Source organism: Chaetura pelagica, unplaced genomic scaffold (assembly GCF_000747805.2).
Source record: "Chaetura pelagica isolate M959 unplaced genomic scaffold, ChaPel_1.0 scaffold32, whole genome shotgun sequence".
Lineage (NCBI taxonomy): Eukaryota > Metazoa > Chordata > Aves > Apodiformes > Apodidae > Chaetura > Chaetura pelagica.
The window spans coordinates 430,194-443,395 of NW_009952368.1; the positions used below are offsets into that span (position 1 = coordinate 430,194).

The 13,202-nt window shown below is 44.4% G+C and overlaps 1 protein-coding gene across 1 annotated transcript; it reads right to left on the reverse strand.

Moving 5' to 3' along the window:
• Positions 1 to 2,132: 2,132 nt before the first annotated feature.
• KCNJ5 (potassium inwardly-rectifying channel, subfamily J, member 5) lies at positions 2,133 to 11,846 on the reverse strand. Its single transcript, XM_010008082.1, has 2 exons — positions 10,907 to 11,846; positions 2,133 to 2,476 (listed from the first exon to the last, which is right to left on the reverse strand). The coding sequence occupies exons 1-2, from the start codon at positions 11,844 to 11,846 to the stop codon at positions 2,133 to 2,135; spliced, it is 1,284 nt and encodes a 427-aa protein (XP_010006384.1).
• Positions 11,847 to 13,202: the final 1,356 nt, after the last annotated feature.

Consider the following 13,202-nt stretch of genomic DNA (forward strand, 5'->3'; position numbering starts at 1 on the left):
GTACTGCTTTGATCTCTGGAAATTTTTCATCTCACAGACTAATTTTCTTCCCTCCTTTACAGTTCTCTATCCCTACCTCTTTGTAAAGACCAAAATTGTTAACTGAGTTTGGTGCTGCAGAGGATCTGGACATGACAATCCTCTTTGGACAGTACAGTTCTCTATCCCTACCTCTTTATAAAGACCTAAATTGTTAACTGAGTTTGGTGCTGCAGAGGAAGAGCAATCCTGGAGCTGCAGGACAAAGCATGGCCACTTCAAGAAGTTACCAACAGGTGAGCATGAGACCTCCAGAGATGTTACTGCCTGGCACTGGCAGGAGTGGGCAACTGATCCTGACTTTGGACACCAACTAACATGCTGGCACCAGCCTGACCAGATGGCTTCAGTCATGTCAGTGCATGTGCCCGTGAACATCAGCATCTAAACCTTTATTTTAAAATACAGACTTTACAGAAGAGCTGCAAACTGGTACTAACTGGTACTTACTTACTTACAAACTGGTACTTACTTATTCCAGGGTCTCTGTGTGAAATTCCAGAACATTTCAAACTCCCAGATGGCTACTTACCTTGTTTAAAATCATGAGCTGCTACTGAATCTGGGCCAGAAAAAAAAGAACCTTCAGTGGGGCAAGATTTAAACTCTCTCTGATCATGGGCAGCCTATGAAATGTGTCATGCAGTGTATATAACATACAATGTATATTTAGTTCATAGATACACATCCAGTCCTTCCTTTGTTGTCCCAATATAGAAAATAACTCTTGCATATTAAATAGTCTTAATTCCATTTAGATAATGTGGTAATTCTGCAGGTATCTTATTTTTTCCACCAAATTTTGGGGGGTAAGGAAAGAGATTTTCCCCAATAAGTGCCATTTTTTTTTCTGTACTGCTTTGATCTCTGGAAATTTTTCATCTCACAGACTAATTTTCTTCCCTCCTTTTCTGGACATGACAATCCTCTTTGGACAGTACAGTTCTCTATCCCTACCTCTTTATAAAGACCTAAATTGTTAACTGAGTTTGGTGCTGCAGAGGAAGAGCAATCCTGGAGCTGCAGGACAAAGCATGGCCACTCCAAGAAGTTACCAACAGGTGAGCATGAGACCTCCAGAGATGTTACTGCCTGGCACTGGCAGGAGTGGGCAACTGATCCTGACTTTGGACACCAACTAACATGCTGGCACCAGCCTGACCAGATGGCTTCAGTCATGTCAGTGCATGTGCCCGTGAACATCAGCATCTAAACCTTTATTTTAAAATACAGACTTTACAGAAGAGCTGCAAACTGGTACTAACTGGTACTTACTTACTTACAAACTGGTACTTACTTATTCCAGGGTCTCTGTGTGAAATTCCAGAACATTTCAAACTCCCAGATGGCTACTTACCTTGTTTAAAATCATGAGCTGCTACTGAATCTGGGCCAGAAAAAAAAGAACCTTCAGTGGGGCAAGATTTAAACTCTCTCTGATCATGGGCAGCCTATGAAATGTGTCAGAGTTTCCATGGAAGGAGCACACAAAGACAGCACTGCAGGTTGAGAAGACAGTCAAAAGATTGGGTAAGCATGCAAAAAATATGCAGGGAAAATTGCCCTATTAATATCAGCTATTTTGAAGGAAATAAACTGTGGTCCTGGAGGGAAATGCTAAAATCTGTTTGTAAAAATCATTGAGGCAAAACACTTCACTACATACCAGAAAGGGTTAGGGTTTGGGTTTTTTTTAATCTTTTAATTTAGCAGTAACAATGTCTACAATACATTGACTCACAAATTAAGTGAAGGTATGAAACCACATTCTTCTAACTGAGATGGGACATTCTGGGCTTTCACTTTTTAAATACCATCTCTCATGTTCTGAGCACTCAATGAACGTCTTTTGAAACAGCCAGTGGTGGGAATTTCAGTTCTAGCAGTGATCATAGTGAGCCTTGTCCATAGAGATCAAAATGCTTTGCAAAGGGCTGCAAGCACAGAACCTCACTGTACAGGTAAAAGAGGGAAACTGAGGCACAGTGCTCTGCAGTGACTAGCCCAGCCTCAAGCAGCAGTGACCTGGACATAAACCTCAGCTCTCTGACTCCCAGTCAGCCACAGTCTCCCAGGAAAGGTATGTCCATGTGTTATACTGGCAGATCTTCCTTCACCTCCCCTGCCGTCCCGTTGGCTCCGATCAGTCCCACTGGCTCCCTGCCTTCTTCTTCCTCTTCCTCCCCTTTGGGTGTCCCCATTTCTCTGCCCGTGCTCAGGAGGGGGGCAGTGGGGAGGTGGCTGAGGAGCTGGCCCTCCCGCCGGGACTCAGCCAGCTCTTTGGCACAGCACACGGGGGTGTTGGTTTCGTAGGTGCTGTGGAAGCTGTTGTAGTCGACTTCATAAAAATCCTTCTCCAGGGTGAGGACAGGGGTGAAGCGATGGCCCCACAGCACCTCGGTGTCCATGTAGGAGCTGCGAGCCTGGCAAGTCATCCCTGGGTGGAAACAGAGGGATGTTAGATGCAAAGCTTCCTTACGTGCTCACCCAACCACTTCTTGCATTTAAAAGCACTTTCATGTTCTCTCCGTACCCGGTGGCTCTGGGACACAGAAAAGGTCTTTGCTTAATAATCCTCACAAAAGCCTCTACCCTGAACAAGCTGAGCCTGCACAGGGACACGCAGGGATTCACCACTGCACCTTCAGGCTGGCCTGAACCTGCTGCTTATGGGCTTCAGCTCTGCTATCACTAAGAAGCTGCTCTCTGTCCTCTCACATTGCTCTGCTGAGGTGCTGCTTGCATGGCTGATACCAACAGCACTTCTGGTGAATCATGCTAGAATCACATCCAGCCCTGCCCCAGGCAGTCCAGGCAGGATGGAGCCCTGCCCTGCACTCCATCCCTCTTCATCTCCAGCAGGATCCCTTCTGCAGCTCCCTTCTGCACTGCCTGTAGGACACCAAGGGAGCCACAACTCCCAGTGCTTTATGCAGCAAGCTGGCTTTTACATCCCTCTGGAGAGCTCATTCCAACTGTGTTGGGTTGGCAGAACCAAAACCTACAACATTACACAGTTGAGCTTGTTAGCATATTGAATTCCATGTATTAATGGGCTGTGGATTGAATGAACAGTGGGCAATACAGGATGCTTCTCAGCCCCCAGGAGCTGAGGGGTTTTTTACTACAAAAAAGTTTCAAGAGAAGCTTTGCAAGAAGAGCAGGGCTGAGCTTCCAGCACTGGCACAACTGCAAACAGGTTCTTTTGGAATCACCTGCCAATGTCAAGGCCAACTTCTCTTCCAAATGTTTGTCTTCTGTTTGTCCTAATTATGTTATGATTTTGGAATTAATTCTGGGGAAATTTGGAAAACCTGACCTGACAGTTTTCCTCCCATCGTTCTCTTTTGGAGGGTGAGAGAGGCCTGACTGGAAAGATCCCACTGGGGCTTGAGAGGGAAAAAAGAGGGACAGTGACACATGCAACGCCTTGAGAAATTTCCAATTCAGTTTCAGAGACTGAAAAGCCAATTTTTTCCCCCCCATTAAGATCTGCAGGAGTGTTTGCTTCTGGGCAGGAACAAGCACAGTGTTAGTCACAGTGTTCCAGCCTGCCTGCTTCCTGGGCCAGAAGGAGCTGGGAAGAGCAGGGGCTGCGAGGAAAATCACCCCCAGGGTTGTTGCCTTCAGGAGAGGCTCTGCTGAGGCACAGCACCTTTTCAGGAAACATTCAGCTTTTGATTTACCAGCGAGGAGACCCCTCCTGAGTGGAGGCTCCAGGTGACACCACAAATGCAGTGTCACCTGCCCTGGGCTCCTGGCCACACCAGCCTTTCCAAAGCTGTCCCCAGATGGTGGGTCCCCATGAAACGTGGGGGCCTGAGGTTTCCTAAAGGAACTCCTGCCTTGTAATCAGGGCCTGAAATAGCTGCTTCCCTGGGGGCAATACCTGACAGTGAACCTGAGCTCCAGAGACACAGTCATAGTTATCTCCTGCTGTAAGTATTCAATTAAGGAAGGAACAATAGAAAGCTTTCAGCAACCAAACACTGCACGCTGCCAGCTTCCTGCAGGAGCTGCTTTCTGTAACCCCAGGGGTACACAGAGCCAGCACAATAAGACAACTTGTAATTGCTCCATAATCCCATTCAAAGATTCCTTTTTAGCACATGTGCAGTGGTGCTTTAATTGCGTGGGGACAAACTGCCTGGCAACTCCTACAGTACCCAGTAAACAACATTGCATTGTCTCTGCTTCACATTCCATAAAGTGCCTGCTTTGCAGGCTGCCCTGTGCTCTCCAGCCTGGTTAATTAATGCATCTGTAATATCCCCAGCTAATTATTGCCTCTGTAACTGCAAAAAGATGACAGAAGAGGTGTGGAAACAATAAACCTTACTTTTATTAAGAGAACATGATGCAGCTGATTCCCACTGGCACACAACGTGCACTGTGGAGCCCTCTGTGCTCTCTTAGAGTTGCAGAGAAGTGGTATTTGGTGACTTGGGGCCTTCATTTAAATAAGCTTCATGCCAAAAAAATATCCTTCTTTCCCCATTGTCAGTCTAAGTAGGTGTGCTTCAACATTTACTTAGAAAGAAAGTAATTGAGATTTTTATTTTTCAAGTGTATTATATTTTCTGGATAATAAGACCATTAGAAGTTTAATTTTCTCCTAAAAAATCTGGTTGAAAAATGAAGAAGTATATTTAATATAAATTTGTACAATCTATCAGTTGTGGAAAATGTGAAATGAGAGGTGAAATGTTTGGCTTTCAGGGTTTAGTTACAGCTTTCTTATCTTTTAATTCACCAGCTTGGCTTTCAGCTGCAAACAAAACATTTTAATTGAAACCAGAAAAAAAGTTGGTACAAAGTTATAAGCAGATGCACCAAATTTTCAATAAAGCTGGAACCAGTTCCAGGCTTTTTAGAAAGCTGGAGACCAGAGGGATTGCCTCTTGGTTTCAAGTTCTGCAATAAATATTTCATGGAGTTTTAATGATAATTTCATTATAGCAGAATCCTAAGAAGTGGATTTTGGTCTGTTGGCTGGAATCAATACATCACAGGATCAATAACAGAGTTTGTGCATGTTCCTGTTTAAAGATGCCTTCCTAAATAGCTCGTTTCTAGTTTCCAGCAGATTAAAAGATGCAAAATATATTGCTCTGTGTATTAAACCAGGTGTTTCATTACATTTGAGAGCAGAGACTCACTGAAGAAAGACTGGTGTGTAAAAGAAGTGTCAGGGAACTCTACCAATAAGGCACTTTTCTGTCATCAAATCAGCTGGGATCAAGCAGCTCACATTTTATCAAAGACAAAGGAATGTTAATGTGTGCTGACAAAAAGCAGTTATTTGATGGCTCAGTGAGGAGCCTGGATTTTCTGCAGGGAGCTCAATGGGAGCTGCAGATTTCAGAACATTTCACTGCTCCCAGTGCCACTGATGATGCAAGTGGAGCAGCCCTGCCTGGCCCTGCCACACTGCCAGAGAAGTGGCTGCTCCTGCTTTCCAGGTCCTATGTACCCTTGGGTCACCAGTAAAAATCAAACTTCATTATTGCAGGCCAAATCTAACTGCTTTTGCAGCTGGTTGGTGAGCCAGAGATGAGCCAGATGTCTCTCTGTGACTGTTGGAGGATGCATTTTTCATCCCCCACACTGTCATAGCCAGTACCTGTGCTGGCAGGTTAAGGGGAGAGGGCAAAGGCAAGAGGACCATGAAGTATGATCCTCTAACCCAAGAAATTGCCACAGGCTTCAATCTGATCACATCACCAGCACAGCTGAATCTTGCAGTACTGCTGCACAGCCTGGACTTTCTCAGTGGGTAGAGATATCCCAACCCCTGGGGCTGTCAAGACAACATTTTTCATCAGCCTAAAATTAACTCTCCTCATTTAAATGCCACAGAGCTCAGTGATTATCTGCTGGCAAAATGTCATGTGGATGCTGCCTGTATGTTAGCCATATTTGCTAGGCTCTCTCTGCAGTTCAGACACAGCTATTGCTGGAAGTGATTTCACTTCTCTGTCCTTGTTTTCATACACTATTGTGTGCAGGGTGACTTTTCCCCTCGTCCTGGGTGCACATAAAGCTGCACCACACACACTCTGCTCCTTCAGGTGACCTCCACTCACACTACAAGAGTGCAGAGAAAGAGCTGAGGGACTCAGAGCTATAGTGACAGACTGACAGAAGTTAGGACTGTAAGGAGTAGTTATGGAGATTTTAACTTATATCTCTCTAATTAAGCAACACGTGTCTTTAGATTTGCATCAGTATTTGGATAGTTACAAAATTTATTAACCCTTTTGCATTAATTAGACCAAAGAGCACTGTAACCTCCAAAAGGTCAATATTATTCCTACTTGAAAAGGAGTATTACAAGGTATGAGCATGGTCCTCCAATTACCTGTGCTTGTCTCCTTTAGAGAAGGACATGTCTGGGCCTGATTCACTTTGATTTTTATGCCAGAGGAGAGTAATAGGATTTTAATTTATCTGAATTCTCTCCAGGCATGCAAATGGGAATGGAAAAAAAACCCACAATAACCCAAAAAAACAAACCCAGAAAAGGGCCTTATGATCTAAAGATCTTGGATTCAATTGCCATGTCTCCACCAGGCAGAACTGAGCACTGACCTCATGCCATGTAACTTCAGGCCTCTCACAAAGGTATTTATAGTGACTGCAGAGGCACCTGAGATGAGCAGCCTGCCAAGATCCACCTCTGGAGGGCAATTCAGCTCACAAGAAGAATGACCAGAGACAACTCTCACTTCTCTGTCATTATATAAGCAGTTTCTGAAACAGTTCTGCATGGACTTTGCAGAAAACTTCTTCATAAGCAAAATGCAAAGCAAACCAACAAGACAACCCAAATCAGAAGAAGAATGAAAACTCCAGTTAGTAGTTCCACCCTTTCTTTGTTCTCCCATGAAAGCCATTATTAATTTCAGGATATTTTATTTTGTGGCTACTTATTTTGTCCTGTATTTACAGCCAGCAAATTTTACTATGTGCTCTGTAATGGTGGATCAATTATCTTCCATGTTTGCAGCAGCCTTGCTTTACAGACTGTGTTCAGTCCAGGAGCAGGAGGTGGCCAACAACCAGGGAACCAGAGCCTAGACCAGTCCTGTCACAGGATGGCTCCAACTTGTTGTTGCCACTGTAGGAAGCAGAAAGGCAGCAAAAGCAAAAATGTGGTCATTTTGCAAACAGATTTTCCAGTCTCACTTTATTCCCTTTAATTGCAGGTTAAATCTGTGCCAGCTGATCTTGACAAGTGTCCCTTTCAGGTAAGGCAGGAGAGAATTAATTCCTTCAAGTAATCTCTGTGACCAATCCATTCAGGCAGCCCTGTGAGTGATGCTGCTGCTTTAAAGATGCCCATGAAGCAGCACTGGAAATCAGAAACTTGTCATCTGTATTGACTTTGTCTTTACAGGGAACGTTTCACTCAGACCACAACAGATCTGCCCACAACCTTGGTCTCCCTTTGGCATTTTTTAACCTCTCATGGGGTGACACAGTCAGATCCTGACAGGAAAAGCCTGTGCTGATGGGCTTGGCTGGGGCTGCCTGAGGGGTCAGGTAGGCAGTGCAACTGCTGCAGGTCCCTCAGGGCTCTCACTAGACTAATCCCATGTTTACTTCCTTTTTCAGCAAAATAAAAAGCATGTTTCTTGGGTGTTGCTGTTCTGCAGTGTGTAGGTATTTATCCTTTCAAAAATTCGAATCAACTGGAAACTAAAAATGTGGCTTAAACACAATATTTCACTTTGTAAAAAAACCAACTTGAAATGTTTAGGAAATTCAATTCAACTTGAAAACAAAAACATTGTTTTAAGCCACAATGTTTCTTTTTGTAAAAACGATAATAAAGTGTTTCGACTCTTCAGAATTTATTCTACACTTTTAATTTGAAACTATTTACCATCTTTGCTTTTCACTGGATTAGAATTAAACTTAAATGGCAGTGAAAGGAGTTAACTTGTTTGAGAAGAGACAATAAACTACATTTGTAAGGTGTGTGGTTGGTTAAAGCAATGGGCAATACTGAATTGCTGTCCCAAATATTTCAGTGAAAAATTGTAGGCAAGACATCACACAACTTTCTGTGGTCATTTGCACATTGACAATGGCCATTTTGACCTCCTGTCAAAATACCTTATGGAAAAATATAGCTGCCTTTTCCCTGCCAGTGCAGGATGCATTCCCAGTTTGCTTTGCTGGTGTCTGTAAAGATGGAGTAAGTTCCTCTTCATTTTTACTCCTGTCAACAACCACAGAGCTGCAGCATCTCTGAGGCAGCAGGCAGGATGACCTTGCCCCTTCTGCACCACAAGCAGAGCTTTGGATGCTGACCTGTTGTACCTCTCAGCACTGAGATGGTGGTTCTGAATTTTTCATAGGGGTTACCAAGGGAACAATCAGTCTGGTACATTTTTATCCTGCCCTGAACCTGACCAGGTTATATCAGTGCCTTGATTTAATAGAAGTCAGGCTGAAAGTAACTGACACCATTCCTGAAAGCAGGTGGGGCTGGAACAGGATGGTAGCAGGGGAAGAACCTAAAGAATTTGCTTGGAGCAAATTTTAAGCCATGGAGGTAAGGATTGATATCTCCCAAACTGCTTGATCAATATTGTTGTGAAGACAGAGCAGAAAGCCCAAAGACTGTGCTCCTGCAGGGCACCCTCCTTGTGGCAAAATGTCACCTCTCCCAGGTACCATATGTCATTCAGAAAACCATCTCAGCCCCTCAGGCAGGGAACAGCATCATCTGAGGTGCACTGTGCTCTGTGCTCAATGCAAACTGACTCTTCTAGCTCCAATTTTGGAATTTCACAGCCTGCCTTCTGAGACCAGAATAATTCATTTCCACACATGTATGCTCCTTAATGTCATTACACACTGGCCTGTACAACCCCTCTGGGAGAGGAGCCCATTTATAAAGCAAAATTATTCCTATGCCATGCTTTTAATTTTGAGGTTGTTATTGATAATGACTTCCTCTCACACTTATCTAGCAGAGGCTGAGCTTTCAGAACAGGAAGGCAGTGCAGTAGTAGAATTTGATAGTGTCACTGTGTGATGAGGGAAGAGGCTTTGGACAAACAAAGAACTGCATTTCATGCTCAGATTAGGAAGTTCTAGTAGCTAGTGAATGTTCAGGCTACAAAAGCAACTTCCATTACAAATTGTTGCCTTTGATAATCTTTTCTACCCACTCTTCTCCCTTTGCCACATCTTTGTGATTGCTGGGAAAGAATATTTGCCTAGAAATGCCAAATGAATTCCACTTCTACAAGACAGTACTCCAGGCTGGGCACAGTGCAGGCTGTACATAACCTGCCATTAGCTCTGGTTAGAAAAGTCAGCTATTGTTATTCACCCAACAGCTAAAGGCAGAAGCTGGGAAACTGAATTAGCACTCCAGAGATCTGTCCAGGGCTGGAGGTCTGGGATGCAGGAATTTGAGAGACTACTTCCCCTGTTAGGAGACTAACAAGGGCAAATCTCAAGAAGGGAACAATATTAATAGTAGGCAAGGGCCAGAATCTGTGAGACAGGGTGCTGATACCACATCAAGCCCAAACCCTTCATTAGTGTTTCAGGGAGAACCTCAGCAACAGGGAAAAAAAACCCCAAACACAACCAAGAGAAAACACTTGGGTTCACAGTGCCATCTCATAACTAAAATCCTTAAAGACCAAAGGGCAAAACTACTTAGAAAAGCTTTTCTGCATCTCTGACTCTCCGTTTCCACATCTCTAGATAGCAATTCTCTCTCCAGCACTGCCTGTAGCCCCATTGCCCTCAAAGGCCCCAGCTCCACCAAGGCACACTGCCAAGCCCAGGCTCTGAAAGCCTGCCTGAAGGGAGCAGCAGCATCTCAGGGAGTTTAACCACACTTGCTGTGCTGGGAGCACAGCAGGCAGAGCCTGCCAGCTCCTCCTCAAAGCCTAGAAGAAAGGAATGAGCTGCAGGTAGTGAAATTACTTCATGGTGCCACAACTTTCAGGTGAGACACAGGAGTAAAGGTTTTGTCCTCAGTGTATCCCACCTGTAGAAAAAAGCCTAGAGGGTCTGTGGCCAGCCAGCCAGCCAGCCAGCTTGAGAGGCACCTGCCATTTCCCTTTTCTACAATTTGGAAAGCTGAGGCACACAGCTTTTGCAGATTTATTATATATGGGTGTAGGCTTCTTTCATCACCTGCCACAGGTACACCCATAGGAGGAAACTGGGGATCAGCTGAGTAGATCCCATCTACCCCTTGGCACAGAATTGTTTTCTGCTGTTAAACCTCTGCTGGGCTCCAAGAGTCACAGAAGCAGTTTCTGCATTTCTCCTCTTTGAGCTCCTCTTGAAAAAAATATATGTCCTGCCTCATGTGCAAGTCATTTAGTTTCAGCACATGCTGCTTTATGGGATGTTGTAATACCTGGGCACTTCAGAGCCTGCATTAAAAAGCAGCACCAGAGTAATACCTAAGTAGCACAGTTACAGCCAATTTTTAATACAGAGGAGAAATGGAAAAAGATTTGCACCATGAATTTTGATCACAGAAAACAGGACTGCAAGAGACCTCATGAATTGTTTTAGCCCATTTCTTTTCCCCATGGATCAATTCAAAGTGATTATGGATAGCTTCTCATCTAACCCTGTGTCCAAATCCTGCACTTACATGAAGAGTGTGAAACACTGAGCTAAATGTGAGCTAAATGACCCATCTTTTAATTGCTGTCTATCTCAGACCACATTATCCCACCTGAATCAGTTACTAGAGAAGGACAATTCCCAATATGTTCTTAGTCCAGTTGACATTGACAGTAAAACTTTAATGCCAAACTGCTCTCCATTTTTCCCCTTCCCCCCTCAAAATTGTGCCTGATTTTTGACAAGTCCTTACCTGTTGCTTCCACCATCCCTTCCAGGATGACCACAATTTCAAACTCCTCCTTCTCCAGTTGGGTGCGGGACATCTCCCAGAAGGGGCTTTTCTCATTGATTTCATGTGAGATGATAAGAGGTGACACCAGGAACAATCTGTCATCTCCAGTGTCAAATCCCACGTTGATGTCTGTTTGGTTCAAAGGGATAAACTCTCCTTCTTTGGTCTGTTTGGACTTAATCAGTTTGGCTCTAATGGAAGCCTCAACAATGTGGGAATTGCGGAGGTCTCCAACCCGGAACATGAGACAGAGCTTCTCATCCCTCATGGAAATCACCGCGTTGTTAGAAAACATGAGGGTTTCAGCCCTCTTCTTTGGTTGGCTGATCTTGACAAACATGCACCCCACCATAAACGCGTTGACAATGGAGCCCAGGATAGCCTGGATCAGGAGCAGTATGATGCCTTCTGGGCACTTCTCCGTGATGACCCTGTAGCCATACCCAATGGTTGTCTCAGTTTCGATAGAAAACAGAAATGCAGAAACAAATCCACTGAGATTTTCAACACAGGGGATCCAGTTCTCATCTTCAAGGTGGTCCAGGTCTCCCCGGATATAGGCAATGAGCCACCATATGAACCCAAAAAACAACCAAGTGATGGTATAGACCATAGTGAAGACAAGAAGATTAAAACGCCACTTGAGGTCCACCAGAGTAGTGAAGAGGTCACTGAGGTACCTGTAGGTCTCCTGGACATTTCCGTGGTGCACGTTGCACTTCCCACTTTTCTCCATGTAACGCTGACGTGGCTTCTTCCCTTCTGCTGAGATGAGGCGGGTCCGGTCGGTGGCGATGGGGACATCATCCCGAGCCTGCTTGGGAATCTTCTTAGGCTCTCTGGATGTGACTCCAATGTCCATGTCCTGGTTCATGAAGATCCTAGAATCTCCGGCCATGGCTGGGCTGGAGGAGAAAAAAGAAATTAAGTTTAAGACAGGGAAAAAGGGCTGAGACAAAAGTAATTTCGTTTTACTGTCTGACTTGTGACAGATCAGGACAACAAACACTGCAAGCACATGAATGTTGCTCTGACAAACTTTCCTCTGCTCTGATCCAGGGCTGATTCTAGGTCAGGAAAGCTTTTCTCTCGGACCACGCATTGTTTTGGGAAACCCTTTGAAAGGCTCCAGCACTTCTCTCACGACAGCCACTTGCTAAATATAATGCTGCACTGAGCTGGATGTTAAACCCTGATTCATAACACACGGTCCCTTCAAGCATGAACCAGCTGGAGTCACTTTGCTTAATGCACTCCTGGAACCTCAGGAAATAGGGCGATGGGCACAGCCGGGGAGTCATGAGGCAGGTACCCCTTGTTACACTGGTTTGGTTTTCTTTAAGGACTCAGATTTTTTTACACCCAGAATGTGCTTGAGATCACAACTAGAAGTGAAGATACAGCAGCATCGATTTTCCAGAGGGATTGGAAGTTTTTGGTGCCTCAGGGTTTGGGTGCACACCAAGAGAAACCTTAGAAATTCATAGAGAACACCGAGCACGGTTGTCTGCCTGGATCTCACAGAAGTCTAAATGATGCATGAAGGTTTCCCTGACAGCAGAGAAAGGCACCTCCAGGGATAAGAATTCAGACTTCAGGTGTGCTGAATCACCTTCTGGAAGCACCACACCTCCTCCACAAGTTTTTCTGGGACCTGAGGTCCACGTGAAATAGGCTTTTATTTTGGCATCTGAATTAGGTGTCAGAAGGTGTGATGCATCCAGGCCTGCTGTGTATCAGATAACAAAACCCAACCCTTTACTTCATCTGACTTTAGACAAAGACACCCGAGACGCTTGGAAAAGTAACTCACAGCTATTAAACAACCCCCTGTCCACAAAAGCTATGCTTAACAAGATACAAATAAGCAACACAAAATGACGGCTGCAATCATTTTTGCAGGTTATAATGTAACATCCTGTTTACTGAGATGATTAGATACTCCTTTTAAAAAAAAACCACAAATGCTCTATTGAAAAATGAGACTCTGAATGCAGGGCAGAGACAAAACCTCTGTGAAGCCTACCGAAGAAGCCTTAGGGATATCAAAGATAGAGTAGCAATATTCTCTGTGGCGTTCATTCTCTGCATTGTCCTCTGCAAATCCTATTAAAACCTAACTAAATCTATTACTGCTCCCTCTATCTTTAATCTTCTTATGCGTCTATGAGTGAGAAAAGGTGTAGAGATACAATTAAGAGTATCTTGGGAAAGACAATTTTAAGATTGAGCAAAGTAGCTTCATCTTTTTGGT